At 33.7% G+C, this 27,271-nt stretch overlaps 2 protein-coding genes across 8 annotated transcripts in view; one reads left to right on the top strand and one right to left on the bottom strand.

The window, feature by feature from the left end:
- Positions 1-17,160, bottom strand: part of Hmgn5 (high mobility group nucleosome binding domain 5) — a 56,153-nt gene extending 38,993 nt beyond the window's left edge. For 2 of the 7 annotated variants that reach the window (XM_077793823.1, XM_077793827.1), the window contains exons 1-2: positions 16,927-17,160; positions 8,736-8,899 (exon numbers count right to left, since the gene is read on the bottom strand). The gene's annotated coding sequence lies outside the window, so the exon portion shown is untranslated. Of the gene's footprint in view, positions 1-8,735; positions 8,900-16,857 lie in introns of all 7 variants that reach the window. The other 5 variants (XM_077793826.1, XM_077793829.1, XM_077793825.1 and 2 more) reach the window with 3 other exon arrangements.
- A 53-nt stretch (positions 17,161-17,213) lies between these two features.
- The window catches only part of Sh3bgrl (SH3 domain binding glutamate rich protein like), a 74,449-nt gene continuing 64,391 nt past the window's right edge, over positions 17,214-27,271 (top strand). Inside the window, exon 1 of the mRNA XM_026414529.2 lies at positions 17,214-17,463. Coding sequence (XP_026270314.1) covers positions 17,419-17,463 — 45 coding nt within the window. The 5' untranslated portion in view covers positions 17,214-17,418. The remainder of the gene's footprint in view (positions 17,464-27,271) is intronic.

Genomic DNA, 27,271 nt, shown 5'->3' with positions numbered 1-27,271 from the left:
TGGGATCCCAGTCTTATGGTTAAACATAATGTGGAGATTCACTGTGGTTCATATGTGTATATAAGAAAGTTATGTCTGATTCATTCCACTGACTTTCCTATTCCTATCCCCCCTCCCTTCCCTCATTCCTCTTTGTCTAATCCAATGAACTTTTATTCTTCCCCTTCTCTCCTCCTTTGTGTTAGCATCCACATATCAGATTCTTGTTTATTTTTATTTTACTGCATTTATCACAAACATGTGTTACATATATTTACTTAGATTTGTTTTGTCTTGTGACATTTAAACTCCTGGAAATACGGTAGGTATTCTATGGTTGGTAAATTGACAAAGAAAAGTTAGAAGTAATTTTCCGTAGTTCCCTTCTAATTTAGCAAATAGTGCCAATACTATCATATCTAAGATGATCACTCTCTAGTAAATTAATAGATTCTCATTAGAAAATCAAACCTTAAAAATGACTTTGTTGGTCACATGGATGGATTTATCCATACAGACCTCACACCATATAGTCCTTTATTCAAGGGTATGTAGAAATCTGTTAAGCTGTTTTTAAAATCTCCTTTTGTTTAATTTCCAGAATTTTAAGGATTAATTATGAAAGACATTAATGGTATTTATACCTATTTTCATGAACTGATAAATGTAGAACAGCATTAATAAACAGGAATCAAATTCTAAGACTGATAGAGATATTTTCCAAAAGCTCATAAATTATTTCAATGCATGAAAACCCTTTGGCCCAAGTGAAATGTATTCATTCATTCATTCATTCATTCATTCAGCAGTTTTTGAGAAACTACTATCTTAGGCTTTCTAAGGAACTAAGAAATTAGTTAAATATGATCTTTGTCCTCAGGGAGGCAGTATAGTATAGCAGTTAAAATATATAGATTTAAATATATCATATTTGGAACATTGCTTCTCTCTTTACTACTTACATGGCCTTGAGCAAGTTACTTAAATATTATGCCCTTTTTTATGCTCTGTCAAGTATGGATATTAAAAGCTATTTCAATGACAATGAATTACATACAACTTGGGACATAATAAAATTGGCAAAAATGTTTATCATCTTGCAGTGTAGGATTAGAAATGTTCTTTTCTATAATATATCTTTTTGTAAAATAGTAATTTATCTTTGTATGGTATATGACCCCATTTCACATACTTAACAGATAAACTGTATTCACACATGGTACTCTTAGACTAATTCTCAGGCTCTACAAGGCAAGGGGGAACAATTTCTTAGAAGAGTAAGAAAATTAGCAAATAAAATTTATGAATAATTAATAGTAATCTTAATAAGAATAAAACTGATTCCATAAAACAAATAATGAAAAGTATCATTTATTTATTTTAATGAAACAATGGAATCCTAAGAAAGATTCTAAATATATTAAGACACCTTTGAATGGATATGGTGATCATAAAAAGTCAGTATGTATTCACTAGGAATGTATCAAGCTAGAACAGTGTTACCTAAACTGGTGTCCCTCAGAATGTTGAATGCTATTTTGTTGTTGTTGTTGTTCTTTTTAGATATGCATGACAGTAGAGTGCCTTTTGGCATATTGTACATACATCAAATATAATTTACTCTAATTAGGTTCCTATTCTTGTGGTTGTACATGATGTGGAGTTACCCTGGATATGTATTCACATACAAGGATAGGAAAGTTATGTCTGATTAATTCTATTCCTATTCTGCTCCTCCTCCCTTCATTCCCCTTTGTCTAATCCAGTGGACTTCTATTCTTCCTCTTCCTACTCTTCCTTGTTGTGGGTTAGTATCTACATATCAGAGAGAATAATCAGCCTTTGTTTTTTGGGGAATGGCTTATTTCACTTAGCATGATATTCTCCAGTTCCATCTATTTACCAGCAAATGCCATAATTTCATTCTGCTTTACGGCAGAGTAATATTCCATTGTGTGTATATACCACATTTTCGTTATCCATTCCTCTTTTGAAGGACACCTAAGTTGTTTCTATAGCTTGGCTATTGTGAATTGAGCTGCTATAAACATTGATGTGTTGAATGTTAATAGGAAAATGTGTTTTATGACTAAATAAAATTGAAATCATGAGATTAAGCAAAGTTAAATATATATCATCACATATCTCTTCTGCAGAAATTAGCAGAGATTTCAGTACACCAAAGTATATTTTTTTCAATAGGGTATAATGAATTGCATCCTTTTAAAATATATTTGAACACTGAATAATTGTGTGGGTTATCAGCACTACACAAAACTAATATGGGGTCTTGCTAAGTTGCTTAGGTCCTCAGTAAGTTGCTGAGGCTGGCTTTGAACTCGTGACCCTCCTGACTTAGCCTCCCAACCTGGTGGGATTATAGGCATGTGCCACTATGCCCAACATGATCTTATGTGTGAACTACACTACTAGTTATGTGTTTTCTAAATCAATTTTTACAATGTAACAAATACATGTAAATCTACACTTAAAAGAAAATCTAGTCCTCGATAGAAATTTCAAATTTAACCACATATTTCCTCCCACAATTCCATTCTTCAAGCTCACCTACTCCGAATCATTTATCATGCCCTGGCTTCCTGTTTTATTTAGCATTATTGCATTTAAGAATATATTGTTACATGGACACACACACACACACAATATTAGGCATTTTTAACTTTATACAAAGGATTCATGGCTATATATATCTTCTATGACTTATAATTTTCACTTAACATTATATTGTTAAGATTCATTCATTTTATATGTCTCTGGGCTTATTATTATAAAAGAAATGTTTTATTAAAGTATATAACATCTATATATAACATATACAAAATGTTTGCAAATCATCGATACAGTTCAATAATTTGTCATGAAGTAAACACACCTATGTAACTAGTACTGACATTAAAAAATACATTTATTTTTATGTATTTGATATTGTGTTGGCGCTTTCTACCACTGTGACAAAACACTTGAGATAATTATAGTGATAAAAGGTTTATTTCAGATCACAGTTTTGGAGTTTTTTTTTTAAAAAAAATTTGTAGTTGTAGATGGACAAAATACCTTTATATATTTATCTTTATGTGGTACTGAGGATTGAACCCATGCTAGAGGAGTGATCTAACATAGTGCCACAGCCCTAGCCCTAAGGTTTTTGAGGTTTTAATACATGATTTCTTGGCTGATTGCTTTTGGGTCTGTGATGAGGCAGTACATTATGGCAGGATCACATTAAGCTTTCACCTAATGCTAGCCAGGAAGCAAAGAGATGGAGAGGAAGGAAATGGGTTCCCAACACCTCCTGCAAGGGCATGACCCAAATATCCTAAATTTCTTTTACTAGGCCTCACCTCCTAATGGTTCTATCATTTCCCAACATAACTCCATGGAATGGGCACCAAAACTTTAACACATGGCCTTTGGGGGCCCTGGAAGCCACTGACTAAGTTTCAAACTATAGCAAATATTTTTTGTTATTTTTATATGCCTTATTTTAGGGCAGTTTTCAGTTCACAGCAAAATATAGCAGAGGTTATGGAGATTTATCCCTTATAATATATATATATATATATATATATATATATATATATATATATATATCTCCTCATTATTATCAGCACACACCAGAAAAGCACATTTGTTAAAATTGATGAATCTACATTGATGTGTTATCATCCAAAGTACACATTTTTCACTAGGGTTCTCTAGTGTTGTACCTTCTTGGGTTTCAACAGATTTATAATTATATATGTCTACCATAATAGTATAAGCCATAGTAGTTTTGCTGCTCTAAAAGTTCTTTTTGTTCCTCCCATTCATCCTCCCCTCCCCTCTAATCCTTGGAAGCCACTGACCATAAACATAGTTTTGCCTTTTCCCAAATGTTATAGTTGTCATCATGCAGTATGTACCTTTTTCATACTGGCTTCTTTACTTCATATCATGAATTTAAGTTTCTTCCATGTTTTTTCATGGCTCAATTCCTCATTTCTCTTCAGTGCTAGTAATATTCTACTTCCAGATGCACTGCAGTTTATCCATTGACATACTGAAAGACATCTTGGTAGCTTTTAAGTGCTGGAAACTATGACTAAAACTTCTATAAACATCCATGTGCAGGTTTCTGTGGATATAAGTTTAGGTAAATTGCAAGGAGCATGATTGCTGGATCATATGTTGAGTGTGTCTTATTTTTAAGAAAATGTCCACTGTTTTCCAAAGTAGCTGTACCATTCATTTTTTACTCCCACACACAATGAATGACAGTTCCTGTTTTTCCTCATCCTCACCAGTAATTGGTATTGGATTTGGTCATTCTAATAGGTGTGTGGTAATGTCTCATTGTTTTTATTTGCATCTGATGACATATGTCCTGGGACATCTTTTCATATGCTTATTTGCTATCTCTATATATTTGTTTGGTGAGGGGTCTGTTAAGATATTTGGGCAATTTTTAAAGTGAATTGTGTTTTATTGTTAGATTTTAAGAGTTGTTTTTTATATTTTGTGTAAATAACAGTCCTTTATAGGATATGTCTATTGCAAATATTTCTCCCAGTCTGTGGATTCTTTTTTGTCCCTTAACAGTGTTTTTTTAAATCATGCCCAGAATATCAATTTTTTCTTACATGGATTGTGCCTTTGGTGGTGTATATAAAAAGTTATCACCAAATCTGAGGTGTTCTTGACTTTCTCTTATCATTTAGCAGTTTTGTACTTTTGTGTTTTGCATCTTGGTTTGTGATCCATTTTAAGTTAATTTTTGTGAGGGGTATAGCATCTGTGTCTGGATTTTTTTTTAATGTGGAAGTCTAATTGTTCCAGCACATTTTGTAGAAAAGACAGTCTTCTCCATTGTATTCACCTTGCTCCTTTGACACAGTTGATGGTGCTTATTTGGGTATATTTCTATGGTCTCTATTCTGTTCCATTAATCTAGTAGTCTACTCTTTCACAAATACCACACTGTATTGATTACTGTAGTTTATCATAAGTCTTGGAATTGTGTAGTGTTAGTCTGCCAGCTTTGTTCTTCTCCTTCAATATGGTTTTTATGTTATTTTAAATATGATTAAGTTTTTAAAAGATTTTCTATATCCATTATGTGTTGGAGAACCTTTTAACTATTTTAAATAATAAATTTAATAATACAACAGTACTGTTTACAGTTGTTATTAAATTTATTATTTGAATAATATTTTAAAAAATAATATTAAAATATTATTTAAAATAGTTTATCTAGAGATTTTTGTATTTGTATGTGCATAAATATAATGAAATTTCTTCCCTTCCAATCACTATGCCTTTTTTACTTTCTTTTATGTTAATATTCTTGTACTGTTTGGAATAGCTAGCACAATATTAAATAGAAGAGGTAATAGTAGGTGTTCATGTTCTATTCTCAGAAACAACAAAAAAAATGCAGTATTGTGTTCACTTTAGGTCTTTGTACACATCTTTGATCATATTAAAGCAGGTCTATTTTATTTCTAGCTTGCTATTTTTTAATCTTGAAGGGTTGTTGGATTTATCAAATTATATTTCTCCTATTGAGATGATCATATGATTTTTCTCCTTCCTTTGGTTAATGAGACAATGATACTTTTAAATATTGAACCAACCATAAATTATTAGTTTTGGAAAAGACAATCACTTTTCTGCAATCTTTTGACCCCCCCATTCAGTTAATAAAAATGAGTCTTGACAGTAGAATGAATCAGACATTACTTTATCCCATGTTCATATATGAATACATGACCAGTGTAACTCTATATCATGTACAACCACAAGAATAGGAAGTTACACTCCATGCTTTTAGAATGTTTCAGAATAAATTCTCTTGTTATATATAATTAAAAGAACAAATAATTTAAAAAAATATGGATCTTGAGGAGAAAGTATTTCCTTACTTAGAGATAAAGTGACCACATGGCCTGTGTCAAGTTTATTGCCTGGTATGGCAATGTTTCCCTGTCTCATACTCAATGAATGTTCCTTTGTTCTGCTAAATATATGTATCAATGGTCTTCAGGCATGCCTCCAGCTTTCAGTATGGTCATTCAGACTCCTGGGTTGTCCTTCTTCCTCTGAGGCACAAAAGTATGTACTTAACCAACTATCCTATTTAGGCTGGGGAGGATATGCTAGCCATGGGGGGAACAAACACACATTGAAGCTGATCTTTGTTTCTTCTATGCTTGACTGCATTGAATTTTCCTTGTTGACTTCAAAATAAAGATAAAGTGGGCATAAATTATTAGAGTCCTCCCCTGGGATTAGTAACTGGTGCACAGTGCTCGGCTTAACATTTAGAATAATTAAACTTGCTCAGAAAGAATTACCCTTCACACATTATTGAATTTGGTTTGATAGTATTTTGTTTAGCAACTTTGCTTCTGTTTTTCAAGAGTACCACTGTCCTGGATTCCTTTTCTTGTAATATATTCATTAAACTTTAGAATTAATATTAAGCTGATTTTGAAGTGATTGGGAACTATCTCTCTTCTATTATCTGAAAGAATATGGGCAAAATTGTTATTATTTATTCCATAAACATTTTGTAGAATTTTTCAAAGAAATAATCTGGGTCTATGGTTTACTTCATGGGAAGGTTGTCATTACACATATAACTTATAATTTTTATCAATTCTGTTAGTTGTATACATATTTAAAGCTGCAAGATATTATCATTGTTTTACAAAGTCATTCTTCACTTCAGATTTATTGAAATATTTATAATTCTGTTGGCTCTTCAGTACTTGCCGCATCTCAGCTTTCATTTATAATCTTTATTTTCCATGAAATGCTTCCTTTACTATTTCAATTCGTGTGGGAGTTATAGTGAAAAATTCTGTGTTGTTTATCTGAAAATGTCTTTTCTTTTTTTAAAATATTTTATTAGTTGTTGATGGGCCTTCATTTATTTATATGTTGTGTTGAGAATCGAACTCAGTTCCTCATACATCCTAGGCAAACGCTCTACTACGGAGCCCTAGCCCCAGCCCTGAAAATGACTTAATTGTTTGAAAAAATATTTTTAATTGTAGATGGATGCAATACCTTTACTTATTTATTTTTAAGTGGTACTGAGGATCAAACTCAGTGCCTCACATACACTAGGCAAGTGCTCTACCACTGAACTAAAAATTCAGCATCTCTTTATTTCATATTAATATATAAGGAACTTTTGTGTTGGCTTTAGACTCTATGTTGATTAACTGTCTCTTTCAGCAAATTGACATTAGCTTTCTATGGTCTCTATCTCCTTTTTTCTAATTAGTAAGCAGTAATACTATTTGTGCTCCTCTGATGGTAATATGTATATTTGGGCTGGTTTAGTTTTATTGTTTTCTATACTGGAGACTGGACCTAGGGGCACTGTACCACTGAGCTAAATCCTCATCACTTTTTAATTTTTTAAATTTGAAATGAGGTATTCCTAAGTTGCTGATTATGGCCTCAAATTTGTGTTCTTCCTATCTCAATCTCTCAAACTGCTGGGATTACAGGCATAAGCCACCTAGCCCAAACGTATCTTAGCTGTTTTTTAACTATTTTCATTCACATCTTTTCTCCTTTAAATAGGATGTTTAAAGGAGACTATTTTATATTTAATGTTACACAGTAAACTCAACAACATTTTTCTAATATAAATATCAAAATTAGCCAAGAACTGTGATATCTGCATGACTCATGTATTTTGAAGGGCATGGTCCTTTGAAATGAATGGACAATTATAAAAGGCAACATGTAATTTACACAAAATATACACATGTAGATCAAACCTGTAATTATTATTATAATTTTTTTTTGGTATCATGGATTGGACCCAGAGGTGCTTAACCCCTGGGCTACATCCCCAGCCTTTTTTATACTATTTCTAGTTTGAGACTGGGTCTAACTAAGTCCTTAGGGCCTCTCTAAGTTGCTGAGGTTGGCTTTGAACTTCTGATCCTTCTGTCTCAGCATCCTGAGCCTCTGGGATTATAGTTGTGTACCACACCCCTGCCAATAATTATTTTATACTATATAAAATCTATAAGATAAAATAATATTAGGATAGTAGGAAATTAACTTCTTTTTAAAAAAACTTTTTTTCCTTTAAGCTTTTTTCTTTTTTAATTTGTTCTTTGTAGTTTATACATGACAGTAGAGTCTATTTTGATATATTTTACAAACATGGAATACATCTTATTTGAATTGGAATCCCAGTCCTGTGGATGTACCCAATATTGAGATTCACTGTGGTGTATTTATATATATACATAAGAAAGTTATGTCACATTCATTGCACTGTCTTTCTTATTCTTTCCCTTCTCCCTTCCCTTAATTCCCCTTTGTCTAATCCACTGAATTTCTTTTTTAATTTGTTTTAATTAGTTACACATGACAGACAGTACAATGATCTTGACATATCATATATTTGAATCAGATTAATCCACTGAATTTCTGTTCCTCCTCTCCCCGCACCCTTGTTGTGTGTTAGCATCCACATATCAGAGAGAACAGTTGACCTTTAGTTTTTTGGGATTGGCTTATATCACTTAGCATGATAATCTCTCAAATTTCATATTAATATATAAGGGACTTATATAATGGATAATCTATAAGGGATAATCTCATGAGATTATCATGCTAAGTGAAATAAATAAGATTATTTTGGATTGAGTGGCTGAATCAAGATGTAACTACTGTACTCACAATGAGACTTCAAATGATGTTATCTTATTTCAATAATAAATTACCTTTGCCTTTGAAGCAATCCTACATCATCTTAAAAGTAACTTTGTGGTCTCTTTAAGTCTTGTTTCCCTTGTTTCTTCAGTATAGCTCTTTGGAGAAGTGATGCTATGATATTACTGAGGTAGAGTCATAAAAACAGTTTCTGTCTTGTGTGCTGGGCTCTGAGCTGAGATATGAGAAGAAAAGATATCAGAGGCTATTATGTCATAAGAAAGCCTAAGTGACATAGTAAGACTACATGTGGGCACTCCAGTCAACATTTACAGCTGAGCTTACTGTTTAAAATATCTCAGCACAGGCACCAGATACATGAATAAATGAGTCTACAGAAGGTTTCAACCTCCAGCTATTAGGCTTTGAAGGTTTTCCAGCTGAGGTCCTACTTACAGTAGAGACAAGTCAAATGGTTACTATTGTGCCCTGGCTGAATTACTGAATCACATAATCTGGAACATAATAATATTGTTATTTCATTCCACTAAGCTTTGGAATTGTTTGTACACAACAATAGTAAGAGGAATAATTGTTCTGCAGGTGTTACTATAACAAAGAAATTAAAATAAATAAAAGGTATGATGTTCAAAATGAAAAAAACAGAACTGCCATTTTTTGTGAGAAATGTAACTGTAAATAGAAAATACTAAAGAATATATAATAAATTATTAGTATTAACATGAGTTTAGAAAATCGCTGATACAAGGTCACTCTAAAAATTAATAATATTTGTATATTGAAGTTTTATATACTAACTTTAAAAAATACGAACTTTATTTATTTATTCATTTATTTATTTTTATGTGGTGCTTAGGATTTAACCTAGGGCCTCACATGTGCTAGGCAAGCGCTCTACCACTGAGCCACAACTCCAGCCCACATACTGACTTTTTAAAAGGAACTACAAAGAGTATGAACAGTCATGACACTTTATGAAACATAACAAAGTATTGGAATTTTCTGTAACAGATTTCAAGATATTTAAATTTGTGGTAATTACTATAGTGTGGCAATGGCAGAAAAATAGATACATAGACAAATAGAACAGAGCAGAAGCCAGAAAGAGACTTATGCATGTATAATCACTTCATTCTGACAGAGAGGGTATTGCAAAGTAGTGAGAAATGGATTTTTCTTTCAATTACTAGTGCTAAAATAATGGAGTATCTACTTGGATAAAACAAAACAGAGCTTGACCCATATTTCAAATCTTACACAGAAATCAATTGTAGATGGATTGCAGATCTCAAAATAAAAAGTACCACAATAAAACTTTTATGAAAGAATATAAATAAAATATCTTCATATCTTCAGAGTCTGGAAAGACATTTTAAACAATTCACAAAAGGAACTAATCATAATGGAAAAGATTTATATATTTAACTATTCTGAAATTAAGAACCACCATTCGTAAAATGATTTCATTAAAAAAGTATGAGGACCAACCTGAGGCTTGAAGAACTTACCTGAAGCACATAAATGAGAAAAGGCCTCTATTAGGAATGGAGATGAAGAAAGACAACAAATAGAAAAATACACAAAGAGTTCTGAGACAATATTCTAAAAAAGAAAATATTCAAACAAAAATATGTATGTGTGTATATGAGTGAAAAGGTGCACATTGCATGTACTAATATCTTGAAATATATCCTCAATGCTTTCTTCTAGTAGTTTCGGAACATCGGGCTTTACATTTAGGCTTTTGATCCATTTTAAGTTGATTTTTTTTTGTGTTTGGTGAAAGATAGCAGTCATTTCAATCTTCTCCAAATAGATATACAATTTTCTAGGCATCATTTATTGACTATTCATTCTCAAATGCATGTTTCCAGTCCTTTTGTTGAAAATTAGTTGGCTAGGTCTAGGGATGTGGCTTAGTGGTAGAGCACTTGCCTAGCATGTGTAAGGTGTAAGGTCCTGAGTTCTATTCCCAGCACCAAAAAAAAAAAAAAATAGACAGAAAGAAAGAAAAATAAAGAAATTGAAGGAATATCAGTTTGCTAAAGATACATGGGTATTTTTCTGGGATCTCTGCCCTATGTCATTTGGTCTATGTGTCTGTTTATTCTATAATACCATGCTATTTTAGTTACAATGTTTGTGATATTGGTACAGACATGATTTTTTATAAGACCGCCAAAAGCACAGAAAACAAAACAAAAGTTGAAAATGGGATTACATCAAACTAAAATATTAGCAGAATAAAGAGATAACCTATGGAATGGGAAAAAATATCTGTCAACTGGTCATCCAACAGTGGGATAATATCCAGAATATATAAATAACTCAAAAAAATTAATAACAATGATAAAGTAATCCAATTAAAAATGGGCAGATGGGGCTGGGGTTGTGGCTCAGTGGCAGAGTGCTTGCCTAGAATGTGTGAGGCAATGGGTTCAATTCTCAGCACCACATATAAATAAATAAAATAAAGGTATATTGAGAACTAAAATAATATTTTTTAAAAAAGGCATATGACCTGGATAGATATTTCTCAAAAGAAATGCAAGTGGACAACAAATATATGAAAAAAATCTCAATATAATTACCCATCAGGATAATTCAAATCAAATCACAATACTTACTACAGTAAGAATGACTATTATTTTAAAAATTCTGATGAGGATTTGGAGAAAAAGGAACTCTTCTTTACTACTGATGGTAATATAAATCATTACTGCTATTAGAGAGAACAGTGTATATGGAGGGTCGTCAAAACTAAAACTAGATCTAATTTATGATAAAGTTATTATGGTTTGGACTTGGAATATACACCATAGGCTCATTTGTTGAAGTGTTGGTCCCAAATGCAGCAATGTTCAAAGGTGGGGCTCTTAGGAAGTGATTGGATCATGAGGGTTCTGACCTCATCAATGGATTAATGGCATTATGGTGGTGGAAATTATAAAGGTGGGTGTCTAGTTGTGAGAAGTAGGTGACTGGGGGACATGCCTAGAAGTATATGTTCTATCCCAGGACTCTCCCTTCCTCTCAGTGATGAAGTGAGCAGCTTTCTTCCACCATTCCTTTCTGCCTCATTTCAGACCCCAGGCAATGGAACCAGCTGACCTGAACTGAAACCTCTGAAATCTTGAGCCAAAATAGATAAAATCTTACCTCATTTAGGTTGTTTTTATCATGCATTTTGTCACAGTGACAAAAATCTAATGAACATACCACTTATCCTACTTGTGTGTATATATGCAAAGAAATGAAATCAGCATACCAAAGATCTCTATGCCCATGTTTTTTTTTTTCTGCAGCTATTCACAATAGCTAGGATGTGAATCAGACTAGGTGCCCATTAATGGATGAATGGATAAAGAATGTGTGGTATTTATACACCAGTGGGGTATTTTTCAACTATAAATAAGAATGGAATCCTGTCATTTGCAGCAAAATGTATGATACTACTGATCATTATAGTACCACATTTCCTTTCATATGTAGAAGCTAAAAAAGTCAACTTATAAGTAGAATGGGGATTACTGGAAATTGGAAAAGTTGTTGGGGGGAAGTTGTGAAAATGATGTTTGAATTTGATCAGTGTATGCTATATACATGTATTGGAATATCACACTGAACACAATTAATATGCTCAACTAATGCTTGCCAATAAAACTTTTAAAATATATAATTAGACAGGAGGATCATAAGTTCAAGACCAGCCTCAGCAATTTAGTGAGGCCCTACACAAGTTAGTGAGACTCTGTTGTGAAACAACAACAACAACAACAAAAAAAATATGATTGAAGGAAAAAAGAAAATGTGCACAGATTTTTGATGATTAGGGAAATATAAAATAAAATCACAAAGAAATACTATTCCACACCAAATGGGGTGCTAAAAGAGAAGCACAAGACTTAGAGAGAGAATCCCATACATGATGCTAGTCACACTATATTTCTAGGGACCACACCTTGTAGAAGAGAGAAAAGTAAAAACTGAAACATATTGAGAAGAAAGATCTGTAGATATAAACACATCTGAAAAATAGAGAAGCTGGAAATTTTAAATTGGAGCCCAGAAGTTTCCCACACAAATATAGAGATAAGTTATAACTAGGAATTATTAGTATCAAAAAGACATAAGGAAATAGATCTCAGCTTAACTTTAGGAAAACCTTTTCACATATTTAGATCTGATTTTAAAAAATGGAGCACAAATGCCTCAGAAATTGTGAGTTGAGTGTAACTGGAGGTGTTCTCAGGCATTAACTTTAAAAAATTTCTTTTGGTTGTTGTTGATAGATCTTTATTTTACTTATTTATATGCAGTGCTGAGAATCAAACCCAGTGCTCACACATGCCAGGCAAGTGTACTACCGCTAAGCCCCAGCCCTAGCCTCAGGTATTAACTTTTTTAAAAATATTTTTTAGTTGTAGATGGACATAACACCTTTATTTTACTTATTTATTTTTATATGGTGCTAAGGATTGAAGCCAGTGTCTCACATGTGCTAGGTGAGCACTCTACCACTAAGCCACAACCCCAGCCTGGTATTTATCTTTGGATGCCCACTTGATGGTGTTATTATTGGTAGGGTTTTGTGGAAAATTAAATGGTTAGATGGAATGACCTTTTAGGTACCTTTTGGTTTATCATGTGTGCATGTGTGTGTATGTATTTGAGAAAGAGGTCTCAAAACAAACCTTTGTTGGAAAGAAATAATACCCAAGAAATTTTCTTTCACCATAGCCCCATTTCATCTTTTCCTAACTAGAACTGAATTTACTCACTCTTTTTCTGTAATCAGTGATACCTAAAGAAAGAAAAGTGGGTCAAGGCCCTTACTCTAAGCACCAGAAGATTTTATAAATAGTCATTATTCCCTGAGATATTAGAACTTATCAGGGATAACGTACGAAATGACATTTTATTCCTCTGTTGGTATTCTGTACAGAACTGTTAAAATTCCTGTCTTGCTTTGTCAAACACAGCAATTTATTTTCCATGGGTGAATTGTACCCTCTAGTGGCCTTAACAATGAACACAGAGCTTTGGATATGATCAGAACTCAGAACACCATACTTGTAAGATATCTTCTGGCACAGAATCCTAAAGTTGCTTCTTTCTGATGCACTTTACCATATAGCAGGTAACAGAGACAGGGTGAGAACTCTTAAGCACGACTTTCTGGTATTTAGTTTACACTAGGTCCATCACAGATAATGCCTTTCTGTTGACTCTTGGGATGAACAAAAGGAAGGTTTCAAAATGCAGTATATTTTAAGTGTGTATAATTTAGATACCTATATGTTAATGTGTTTTGTGTTATATTCCTTATCTACAGTCTGTCAGAGAAAGAAGAAAGGTAGGAACCAGGGAATCATTGACTGAGATTTTTGGTGGCTCATCCAACAATCAAGGCTCTGAAGAGGATCAAGACTCCAGGCATTCATGTTTGGAATTACCACTCCACAGTGTATAAACATAAGAAAATGCAAATATGCTCACAATCTTACTTAAATATAAATAGTAAGTTGTTAACATTTATTAACATTATTAACATTTTTATAATTTCGTTTTTCAATTTAAAATTATTCAGACATAGCAATTCACTTAAATAATGCTTAACAGTGATTTCTCTACAGCCATTATGGGTACCTGGGAATACTGCTGATGTGGAAACAAAGTTTTAAAGTTTTAAATCTAATTTTTTTTTTAAATTAAATGAAATGTTTGTGAATACTAAATTTAGTATCTTATGAAGTTGACATGGTAATGTTTTGTAGATATTTCATTAAACATTTCTTAATTGTAATCTTGTAGTCTTTTTGTATTGTGAGATAAATACAATTTTTATTTTCTCATAAGTTTAAACAGAGAAATTTCTTGCCTAGTATGTGCAAGGTCCTGTGTTCGATCCTCAGCACAACATACAAATAAATGAATAAATAAATAAATAAAAATATATTGTGTCCACATACAACTAGAAAATAAATATTTTTTCAAAAGTAAGTAATGATGGGTAGGTAAAGTGGACCACTGTTGCATATTGTCAACATCTAGGATAGACATATTGGTAAAGTTCCTTTGAACAAACTGCTTTCCAAGTCTATTAACAAGGACCACCAAACTTTATAAATTAATAATAATTTATAAATCAATAATAATTTAATAATAATTTAATTAATAATTTAATAATAATAATTTATAAATCAATTTATTGGGGACTATTCACTTAGATTCATACATCTTTATTTAAAAGAAATATATTCATGCCAGGCATGGTAGTGCATGTCTGTAATCCCAGCAATTTGGGAGGCTGAGTCAGGAGGATCACAAGTTCAAAGTCACCCTGAGCAACTTAATGAGGCACTAAGCAACTTAGCAAGACCCTGTCACAAAATAAAAAAATAAAAATCGCTTGGGATGTGGCTCAGTGGTTGAGTGTCCCTGGGTTCAATTCCCCATGGAAAAATAAATAAATAAAAGGAAAGAAAAGAAAAATTCAGAAATCATCTTCCCATTCCTCAATGACCCAGGCATGGCCTACCAGACTCCCTGCTAATTCTGCCATTCAATTCTCTGAATATAATTTCATGTTGTAGTTTGTAGAATTAATAGAAAGAGTTTTCTTTCTTTCTCTATTTTTTCATCTTTAAAAGAGACTACAGGTCCAAAGAGAGCACATGTGGTCCATTGAAGGGAGTCAGGTTGTAATGTGGTAGCATCAGACAAATTATGTCTATTTTGCCAATTTAAAACCAGAAGGAAGATTTTCCTGTCTTGTGGGCTAGGAAGCAATGAGGAGGGTGATTATAGTACCCTGAATTGTCTGATTATAAAGATTTTGAATTATGTCTAAAAAAGGTTGAGGTGGATAGGTGGAGAGGTCAGAAAAGGTTATGAGGGTATGAGAAGATGAAGGAGATAAATAAAAGGATAGACAGTAAGTGCATGAAAGTGAAAATGAGAAAGATGATTATAGTAAAAGGTCAACAATGATTATATAAGAAAGATTTGTGTGAGCAGTGGGTAAGGTTTTGTGAATAGTGTAGTGTCAGATTATGATAGGAGCTCTCTCAAAATACAATTTAGGTTTTGTTATTCACTGGAGAGCAATATTAAGTAGTCCAACGTACATTGTTTTCTGAGATATATAAAAGTTGTATTTTAGGAAGAAAATATGCTAAAATGTTTTGAATACTTTTCTTGTTCCAGGCAGTGTGTGACAATGAGTTGGAGTTGCCAGATATATGACTCTGGAAAAGTAAATTGTTTTCCTGAGTTTCGGTTTCTTAACTCTAAAATTAATAAAATAGTACCTATCTCTCAAGGTTTTGATATGGACCATATGTAAACATTAATGTGGAATTAATATTTTAAGTAGTATGGAGAAGGAAGAACCAGTGGAAGGGAACAGTTAAGAAGCTAAGAAGCGACTACAATTTTTTTCCTTTCTTTTTTTTTTTTTTTTTTTTTTTTTTTTTGGAGCTGGGGATTGAACCAAGGGCCTTGTGCATGCAAGGCATGCACTGTACCAACTGAGTTCTGTCCCCAGAGCTACTGCAATTTTTGAGCCTGGCAAAAGGTGGTATACCACTAGAATGGACAGGAAGAAAAAATTGCAAAGAAAAAGTAAAAAAAAAATTAGGACAGGTGACTGATTACCTCTCTCCACTGTAATTCATCTTGCACATTTCTTTCTTCATTAGACATAATCTGGGAATTCAAAACTATATTTTTTACCATCCTCCTTGGATGTTAGCAATTGTTTGCTCATTTCCCTAGAGATACAAATAACCATCTCTCTTCACCATTTCAGCATCTCCATCAATATATGCTTCAAATTCTTTTTCATTAGTCAATTGAAAAGTAAAACAAAACACTTTCTTACACATTATTTTCTTTCCTTTTTTTTTTTTTTTTTTTAGTTTTGCAATTTACTCCTTTGTTTGGGGGTTTGCCAATCAAGCCTCCTGCAAATTCCCACAAGATCCCCTATTTTTTACAAAACACAAAACTGAAAAAGGAAACCAATCCTGCTTTTCCCGGGCTTAAGAAAACTGAAACTTCTCTTTAACCCTCTGTGGACATCGTCCAAGTACTTCAGTGCCCAATACCTGCAACCAGCTAACAACAAAAACAAATCACTACATGATAGAAGTTTTAAAATCAGCAAACCTTTGAGAGCATGGATTTTCTTACTAGTGTTTGGATTCAACACAGCTTACTTTCTTAAGGAAGATCTACCTTCTGATTTGCGTACATTTCTGAGCAGGAAGTTACGCGTAAAACTTTTAGTCTTCACAGGAAAACGTCCTTCATTTTCGTGGAATTCAAGTGATCCCTTTTTCTGTTCCTTTTTTTTTCTCTCTCTTTCTTCTCCCCTCTTCGCGGAGAGGGAATAGTAAAAAACCAAAAAACAAACAAACAAACAAACAAAAACCCCAGCAACAATGGTTTCGACAGATCTCGCGGTGCTATTCGAGATTCCCTATTTAAAAAAAAAAATAGAAATGAGGCGAACGGCGTGCCTTCCGGGGTTTGGGGCTGGGACAGCAGTGCTCTGAGCCCATTGAAAGCAGCTAAGGGTGGAGGCGGGGCTCTGTCGAATTCCCCTTCCACCTTCCCCCACCCTCCTCTTTCAACCTCTGTTTGGCCCCTAGCTGGATTTCAGCCTTTGCTGCAGCTGCTCCGCAGCTCATTCCAGGACCCAAACAACCGCCAGCCGCTGTTCCCAGGATGGTGATTCGTGTATACATTGCATCTTCTTCTGGCTCTACGGCGGTAAGGAGAGTGGGGAACCCACCTTTCTTGTTTTCTTACACACCAGACCTCTTCTGCCCCAGAACCGTTAAATTGCAGAAGTTCTTCAGGCAGCTTCTCCTTTGGAAGACACACGCATCCCCCATCTCACCCCCCCCCCTTCTTCCATTTCTTCCTTTGTTGCATCGACTTCATTTTTCCGTGGAGTTCAGCTTTGTTTGCGTTGGGGCTACATTTCTCCTCTTAAAAAAAAAAAAAAAAAAAAAAGAAAGAAAGAAAGAAACCGACCGAGTTTTGGAAATGGGAGATATGGTGGTATAGGGTCTTTAGGATTAGGCAAAGAAGTCAAGTGAAATCACACTCATGAGTTTCAGGCATGAGATATTTAACAAATATGGTACTAAGACAAGGGTAGGACTGCAGCTCTGTAAAGGATGGGGGTACATATGCTGTTAATGATGGGGATTGAATGGAGGCCTATGGAGACATTAGGATTATTTTGAGAGTGAGACCCCTATAATAGAGTTATTTTGAGAGTGTGTAGAGGATATTTAACTTCACTTTAAGGCCTGCTAGAATTAGACAAAATGGGGGAGGCAGTTGGGGACAATAATACAAAGTTGTTTATTTTTTAACTTAAAAAAAAACGGAGCATGGAGTTGGGTCCCTTGTCTTATGAATTTGAACAATAAAATCCATGGAACACAAGGGTGAGAGCAAAGTAACAGGATTGATTAGAGTGATAGCAGAGTTCACAAAAAGGGAGGGGGTCCCAAGAATGGAATACCTAAGAGTGGCTATTGTCTATGGGTTTATATAGATATATAGGTTTAAGAAAGTCTGCCCCCTACCCAATCCTGGGTGAGATATTCAGTGTCCATGAGGCATTCTTGCATCCTCTAGTCCAATCAAAACATCAGTCAGGCATTTTTTCTTCTTTAGAAAGCCTTTTGGTAAGTTTCTTAGCAAACATCTGAAGGTGCTCTTTGTGCTCTACTGCCCAGGAAGCCCATCTCCCTATCCTCCCATACTTCTCTTCCTCCCCACATCAATGTGACATGGAACATGATGTCCAATATTGTTTCTTGTTTTGACTTTTTTTTCTTTCAAAAGATTATATATCTAATATTTCATAACTGCTTTAAATATATTCAGAACTGGAAATGGAACTAACAAGTGGCTTCTTCTGAAGTGGCAAGCTGAGTTGCTGCCTTTCAGATGATATGATATTTCCCCAAAATCCATTTGCTAATTACTTAGAATAACAACTTTCAGCAGCTCTGGGAAGAACAGTCTAAAATAAGAGGAAAGCTGAATATTTATGCACATTAAAAGAATGTCTCTCTTTTTTGTAACTCAAGAGAAAAGCCAAAAGTGGGAGTAGCAGATATGGGGATTCTGGATGTAGGAGGTAGGTAACTTCTCCCTCTCCTTGAGCTTTAGAGCAACTGTTTGATTCTGAGTTGTGATTATTTGGTTTTTGTTCTGTATATATTAATATCTAAAGGAGGCTGAATAGAACTGAAGGATATGTAGAATCCAAGAACCTTGAACTTTGTCATCTCCAGCTACTATGTGTGGGTGTGTTTAGATAGTTTTGAAATATCAGAAAACTTAATCATATATTTTGAGCAAGGTTCAGGCGAATAAAAAGAAAATTTTGTATTTCCTTTGTACCCATTTTAGAAGCCTCTTGCTTTACTGGTATTGTAAAGTAAAATTTGAATTGCTTAGAGTCTCAATCTAATAGAATAATTAGACCAGCTTAATGCCTTTAGTTAATCCCTAATTAGATTGAGCAGATCAGGCAGTTAGTCTGGGGTCATACAGCTTCAACAATGCTATTTCTTCTTTGTTTTCTCTCTCTTCTACCCCTCCCTCAGAAGTAGATTGAGGAAGAAAGTGTTTTCAGAATTTCATTTCAAATAAGAACAACTGTCTCTTTCTTAAGTTTTAAATGTCTGAGAGCCTTAGAAGTGACTGACACTTAAATTTCCTTTATTGGACTCCTTTCTAGAGGAGTACGCAAAAGATAGTTTTTGTTGTTTGTGTTTAGTTCTTTATTTTTCTCATGGATAATTAAATATTTGTTCATTTTGCTCTAATTACAGTTAATGTGAACTTGCTATCAAAATTATATTGCATATTGCCAAAATAATCATTGCTTTGTTATAATCTTACAGAACTATTAAATTATACTAAAATGTACATAAACATAAATGGAATGTTGATTATTTACTTCAGAAAGAGATTCCTCATTTTGCAATACTGAAGTTTTCTTTAAGATTGAGACATTGCTGTTTTTAACAAATGACTTGGAAAATTTGAGGCAAATATCCTGGTGGAACAAAATAATTGCATAAAATGAGATACTCCTATAAGTGACTGAGTGTAGTTGTCTGAAGAATATTTAATAGTCTTTTAGCTATGGATTGTTAATATCTGATTGTTCTCTAACTCTTCCTGCTGGATGTCATAAAATAACCAATATTATATCTTTAATTGAGCACAGGTAAATATGGATCTGTGGTAATTAATAAGATGATATTAACTTAATTTGAGTGGTAGCCCAAGACTTCCTGTACCTCATAGCCCAGTGTGAAAAATAGAACAATTTTTCAAACATGTACCTGATTCTGCCCCAGTAGAGAGGAGTAGTACTTATCAGAAGTTTAGAAATGAATGTAAGTACATTGGTCTTTGCAATTAATTCTTGATAGATAATAACAATATCCAGTTGGAACACTTGTGTGTTGGGCACATATTGTATTTTATTGACAGTAGTCTTATGATTATCTCTATTTTTCCAAGAAGGAAATGCAGCTTCAGAGAGGTTAAACAACTTTCTCAACATCATACAGCTTATAAGTCACAAAGATTGATTAAAATGCAAGCTGTTTGAATCCAAAGAGCATGTGCTTACACATCATAAATATGTGGCAGGTAGTAGGCATGAGGAGATAAATGTGAGCATGAGATAAGAGGTAAGGGAAGGAGTAAGCCTATAGGGAGAAGGGTGGTGTAGGCCTATTCATACAGGGAAATGGTAAAATGGGAGCTAGTATACAGGAGGGATAGTGTGTCTAAAGGTGAATGCAAGTAAGTGAGGGTGAGGGTGGGGGTAAACAGCTGTTCACTCAAAGCCAAGAAGATAGAAAAGACATGAATTCTTTGGAAAACCTAAACTGGTATTTTATAATTTTAGATGTGAAAATTCAAGCCTTAATGGTGTTTCTCTTGATGGGAACCATTTAGCAGGAGTGTAGTTCTCAAGTTGTCTGTCCATGTGAAGTGATTTCTGCCTGTTCCAAATTGTTCATGTTTATATTTGACTGTACACAGTAGTAGTATATGTCCCAATTTGTATTTTGTTATTTTTTAAAAATAACATATTTTTCAATATCTTTATTCATTTATTTTTATGTGGTACCGAGGATCAACTCCAGTGCCTCACATGTGCAAGGCAAGAGCTCTACCACTGAGCCACAGCCACAGCCCCTGTAATTTTGAGATTTTAATGCCTTGTAAATTTATACTTTAAGGGGAAAGGAATAGAAAGCCCAATGCCTATGTAACTTAATAAACTGTTGTAACTTTTAGCAAAAACCAACACTGACCTTTGGTTAGGATTACTGGAGTGATGATGTATTGAAGAATTTTATTGGCCTTGGAGTTTTTTTCTCCCATCCTTCTTTCATCTAGATGCATAATGATCTCTAACTTATGTCTATGCTTTCTATGTGTGACTTGGTATGGAAATTTTAAGATTGTGGTAGATAGATCATTTCAGAGGATTGTATTTATGGAGTAGATGATCTATTTTGTAACTGATAAAACAAAATCTAGCTGTAGCTTGATAGTCCATATGTTACATTAAACAAATAATTTTCTTCTATGATGCACAAATTATTAAAAAATTGAATAAAAATGAACGCACTTAATCATAGAATTGTGAGTCACTAGTCATCATTTTCTTCATTTGAGTAATATGGTTATAGAACAGGAAGTCATAGTTTTTCATTATGTGATTCTCAAGAAGTTGTGTCTTAGGGGACATAATGTTTTGTTGTTCTGTCTCTGTTTTTATAAATTGATCAGTGATTCATTTGCGTGTGCTTTGGTTTTTGTCATAGCTGCAAAGCTTTGTTTGAATGCTATATAAAGGTATTCATAAATTACTAAGAAGACCAAAATAAGAAATGTTTTACCAAATGAATAGACATAGTTTTTGCATGCCTCAGATAGTGGAGAATGATAGCTTGCCTGTGACAAATCAGACTGAAGATCAGTACCTTCAGTTTGGTGCCCATTGTTGATGGTTGAATTCCTATATTTCATATTAACAATGGCAGAACCACTTGAATAATGTAACCCAATTTAAAGACTCTTGGGAAACACTGGTATCAATGATAGTTATTATTGGGCATTGAAAAAAATGTTTAAAAGTCAAATGGCTCTAGGGAAAAATGTATTGTAGTAGTATAGTAAAATATTCCTAATCTGTAGGAGAAAAGGGTAAAGTAGATTAATCTCTAGCAAAATATTAGTTACTTTGTTGACAAAGGGCTGTGATCAATAAACCTTAGGGTGAACCCTCCCCCTAGATTGGCTTGGGGAAAAATAAAAGCTCTGACACAATGAGATTGAAAGTTCTAATCCTTTGTGGCTAATCTCTAACATCTTTTCTAAAAAAAAAATGTATTACACAATCAGCTATGTATCTTTGTAGGAATATTTTCTGCTTTAACTGAATTATGATAGGTGAATTATGTATTCCATTTCTTCCTGATAAATAGATTTAAGAGAGAATCTGATAGTAACTATCTGACCATCTATTTGCTTTTAGTTCTACTTTGCTATCCACCAAGAGTTCTTTTAAATCTGGAACTTAATTATGTACTCTAGTCAGACTAAGACATTAAATGTCTTCAGGTAATTGGAAATACAACTGCCATTTACCTTGGAATGATACTTAAATCTGCAAATGTGTTCTCAAACTATAATCTATATTTGAGAGTGAGGTGGGGGGAATAAGGAAGTTAATAACACCATTTGCATTTATAACCTAGTTTTTTAACATATAAAATGACTTTACGAAGGTCATAAATTTAAGTAATCTTTGTCCTTTTTTAAAAAAATCTTTATTTTATTTATTTGTTTTTATGTGGTGCTGAGGATCGAACTCAGGGCCTTGCACGTGCTAGGTGAGCGCTCTACCACTGAGCCACAATCCCAGCCTTGTCCTTTTTAAAATATTTATTTTTTAGTTGTAGTTGGACACATACCTTTATTTTGTTTATTTATTTTTATTGGTACTGAGGATCAAACCCAGGGCCCCACACATGCTAGGTGAACACTCTACTGCTGAGCCACAACCTCAGCCCCTTTCCTTTTTTTTTGGTTGCCTTTGCTGCATATGGAACTTTTATGACTTTCATTTGTTTCTCTAAAAAGTGTCTTTCTGTGGCTCTATATCAACATGATTTAAAGAAAGCTTTTTATGATTCTATAAATCTTCTAAATTGGAAGGTGTTACTGCTGTAACTTATAAACTCTGGTTTTAGACTCTAGTCTTTGAGATCTGTTTCTTTTACTTAGTCCTTCCTGGAAATAACACCCTTTTAAAGAGTTGAGATGGAGTCAAACATTTCTGCTTGGGGGATTTCCAACAATGAGTCAAGACAAACAGAACTTTACCTTTTAAAAACCAGAGAATATTCATCCAAGTAACAATTGCTACATGATAAATTTTTGCCTATTTCATCATCACCTTTCACACAGTTGTTTATCACATGTGTGGCATATTTCTAAATGTTAAAATTACAATAGTAAGAGATGGCGATATAGCTCAGTGGTAAAGTGTTAGGTTGGCATGCATGAGGCCCCGTAATCTCAAGGAAAGAATTTATAATAATAAATACATATTTAATAGTAGTTACATGGTACTGGAAACCATTTTTTCCAGTGTGATACATGATTTAAAAGAAATGCAAGGATAATTAATTAATATGGTAAATCATGTCACTTTAATTTCTCATGCCAATAATTTGTTAGCTTTAGTTGATAATAATTTTTAAGAGCTATCATACATGGGGTACTTACAAGAGCTATCCACATATTTTGCCATTGAATTCTGACAATTTAATGAAGTCAGTATTCTTACTATCCCTTTTTATTAATACTAAGCAAGCTAAGAAGGGTAAAAAGGTCACAAAGTTAGTGAAACACTTTATTCCACATTTGTCTTGATTCTGCAGCTCATGATCTTAACCTCTATGCTAGCTTACCTATTGATTTGATATTTAATGATTACCTACTTTGAATGTGGTTCTAAAACTAATTTTTAAGTAATTGCAATACTGCTTTTCTGACAAACTTGGAAAATCATGTAAAATATTTCTTTATTAGCTGATTTTTCACCCATACCAAGGATAATTCTAGTGGTCTGTTATATCAAGTACAGAACTTAGAATTCTTCAGTGCAGAAAATCAAAGTTATGCTGATCATGGTGGTCCATGCCTGTAATCCCAGCTGCTTGGGAGGCTGAAGCTGTAGGATTGCGAGTTCAAAGCCAGCCTCAGCAAAAATGAGATATTAAGCAACTCAGTGAGATCCTATGTCTAACTAAATAACAAAATGGGGCTGGGGATATGGTTCAGTGGTTGAATGCTCCTGAGTTCAATCCCTGGTACCCCTTCCTCATAAAAGAAAATCAAAATTATGATAGTTCAGTATATACTAGTAGTTAGAATGCAGAACATGCACCTTTATCCCAATATAATTGATCCTGTAAGATAATCTAACAAAAAGAAGGTAGGACAGGTTGTTTTTAGAAGGAATTTTAAGCAAAGCATATACCTTTAAGGAGGAGGTATGTATTATTGGCTCTTGCCCTTGTACTTTGAGTAGCTCACTAAAAGCTTTACTTGCATTTCATCATTCTCATAAGCCAAATATAAATGAATTGTTTCAGTCACTTTTTTTTTCCTGTTGTTACCAAAAGACCTGACAAGAACAATTATAGGAGGAGAAGTTTATTTGGGGGCTCAGTGTTTCAGATGTCTTAGTCTATACATAGATAGCCTACTCCATTCTTTGGGGACTGAGGTGAGGCAGGACATCATGCCAGAAGTGTATGGCAGAGGAAAGCAGCTGGGGACATGGTACCAGAAAACAGAGAGAACTAGCTTTCCTCAACGAGGACAAAATATGTATGCCAAAGGCATGCCTCCATTGACCCACATCCTCTAACCATATCCTACCTATATACAGGTATCACCCAGGTATTCCATATCAGGGATTGATACACTGATTAAGTTAATGTTCTCATAACTCAATCATTTCACTTCTGAACTTTCTTGCTTTGTCTCACACATGAGCTTTTGTGGGATATCTAATATCCAAACCATATCAGACAATATGAATGGTGTAATAGAAGGAAACTTCTACAAGTATTGTCATAAAATTCATTACTGAAAATTATGGAACCTGATGAGTTTTAAAAGGAATAAATATGAAGTGTGCCAACACTGAGAGTAAGACCAAACATATACCAGACTTTGAATTCATGTTATGTTTTTTTAAAGGATGTTGAAAGGCAGATATAAAAATATCATGAAGAAATGTGACAAAGCATTTACTTATTGTCCAGTCTGATTATGACATATGATTTAATTTTTAAGTGGAAATTAAAGAATGAGTTTCATTTGGTGTATTGTTGTATCCATTTTGAAATTGTGTGGCTGTGATTAAGCTCCATATGGGGACCTTAAGAGAGAAGTATATATCTCACTTGGGATTTAATTTGTCTCTACCAAAAAGTTGAACTTGAGAACTAAGCTCTGCATCCCAGGGGATCCTTAACATTGTCCAATTATCAGAGACCGCTTGAGAGAAGTTGTACCAGTCACATGGCAGGTATGAACTTTCAAAAGTCAGTCACTCCTAGGTTTTATGAAAACTCAAAGCATCTAATACAATGTTGTATAAATAATTCATGTCTAGATGTCATAAATCAGTATCTAATTATTCATTGAAAATAATTATTCTTATTTACAGAGATGGATTTGATTTTTATTTCCTTGAATAATATGGTTCCATAGAGAAGTCTTAGAAGTATACTTTAAGGTTAATGAAGAAAAAACGGAGAAATTGTGTAAGTCTATTGCTTAGAATAGAGAAAGTGCATCCAAAAAGGGGCTATTGGCACAAAAAATGAGATGCCACATTGTGAAATAGCTCTAAGAGAAAAGATTATAGAAGGAAAAAAGCAAAATCTGACTCCTTGGATTATGAAAACTTAGACTTCTCTGAAAAAAATTATGAGGAAAAGTATTTAGATTCTCTTGCAGGATTTGAGGTAACTGGCTGAATTCTATATGCATACTTTCAAAAAGGACCACAATTTGATGTTATAAGATTTTACGGAAATATTTGAAGTTGGATGTTAATTATTAATTTTTGTCTATGATTTAGCAAAAGCATATTGCAATTTTGTTTCTTGTGATTGATGGTGAGTCATCATTCTTTGTTAAAAGCTTATGATGAAAGGACAGATGGCATGTTCTAGATAATATCATTGAACTTTTTTTTAAACATTTCTCAAGCTACAGAGATTGTCCCTACTATAGTAACTGTTTAAGGTCATATAAGTAAGATTTCTGTATCTAACAGGATGGATTTTTGAGGCCAAGTTGAAATATTTACAGTTTTATTTCTAAATTGCCCCCCTCACTTATTGATGGACCTGTCAGAAGTCAAAGATACTTTTACAGCTCCGTTTTAGAATAGAACTATTTCAAAATTTATACAAAGCAATGGGTAATAATTTATCTACCTTCTCTAATTCTTACTATCCAGAATAAAGTTATAATGTAGTGGCTTTTTAAATAAATAAATATTTTTGGTGCATGAGTGGATATTATGTTTGAATTCTAGTGCAAAAGTGTGACTAAGAGTTTGAGAAAATGATGGCTAGAAAGTAATAAAACATGGGAATCATTCTCATAGAGTACTTGAAACTATGCCAAATAATAAGTTCACTCAGAGGGCTTAAATATAGAATGGGATGAGAAGAGCACTGAGGACAAGGTCAGGACTTTGGTGAATGTTCACATTTAGAAGGGTATAGAATAAATAGGAGCAGAAGGAAACAGGAAGATTCATTTAAAAAGATCAGAGTAGTGTCATTTAATGGGAACCACGTTAGAGAAATTTTCAGATTGGATGAACATTGTTTGTTAGTGCCATATAGGCATCATGAAAATTCATGAAAGGTCATCAAATTCAAAATAAGGAAATTATAAATGACCTTAGTAATAGCAGTTCCAGTGGTATGGTGAAGACAATAGCCCAGTTGGAAGGGTCAAGAAATACAGTGCATAGTGAGGAAGATAATTAAAAAGAATTAAAATGGAGGCGGATGCAGTGGTGCACGTCTGTAATCCCAGCAGCTTGGGGGATTGAGGCAGGAGGATCGAGTTCAAAGCCAGGCTCAGCAATGGTGAGGCGCTAAGCAACTCATTGAGACCCTGTCTCTAAATAAAATAGGGCTGGGGATGTGGCTCAGTGGTCGAGTGCCCCTGAGTTCAATCCCTGGTACCCTCCCCCCAAAAAGAATTAAAATAGTGTTATTTGAGAGCTGTTAAAAAATAACAAAACTGGTCTTAGGTTGTAGCTCAGTGGCAGAGCATATGCCTTGCATATGCAAGGCCTAGGATTCAATCCTCATTTTACCATATAGTCAGTCTACTTAAAACTAACTCAAAAACTAGTGGCTGAAATGTTCAAAATTTTGGAAATTGTTTTGGAAATTATTTTGCAAACTGT

The sequence above is a fragment of the Urocitellus parryii genome, chromosome X (genome assembly GCF_045843805.1).
Source record: "Urocitellus parryii isolate mUroPar1 chromosome X, mUroPar1.hap1, whole genome shotgun sequence".
Classification (NCBI taxonomy): domain Eukaryota; kingdom Metazoa; phylum Chordata; class Mammalia; order Rodentia; family Sciuridae; genus Urocitellus; species Urocitellus parryii.
Note: the sequence above shows the minus strand (reverse complement) of the source record. Positions and strands in the feature narration are given on the sequence as shown.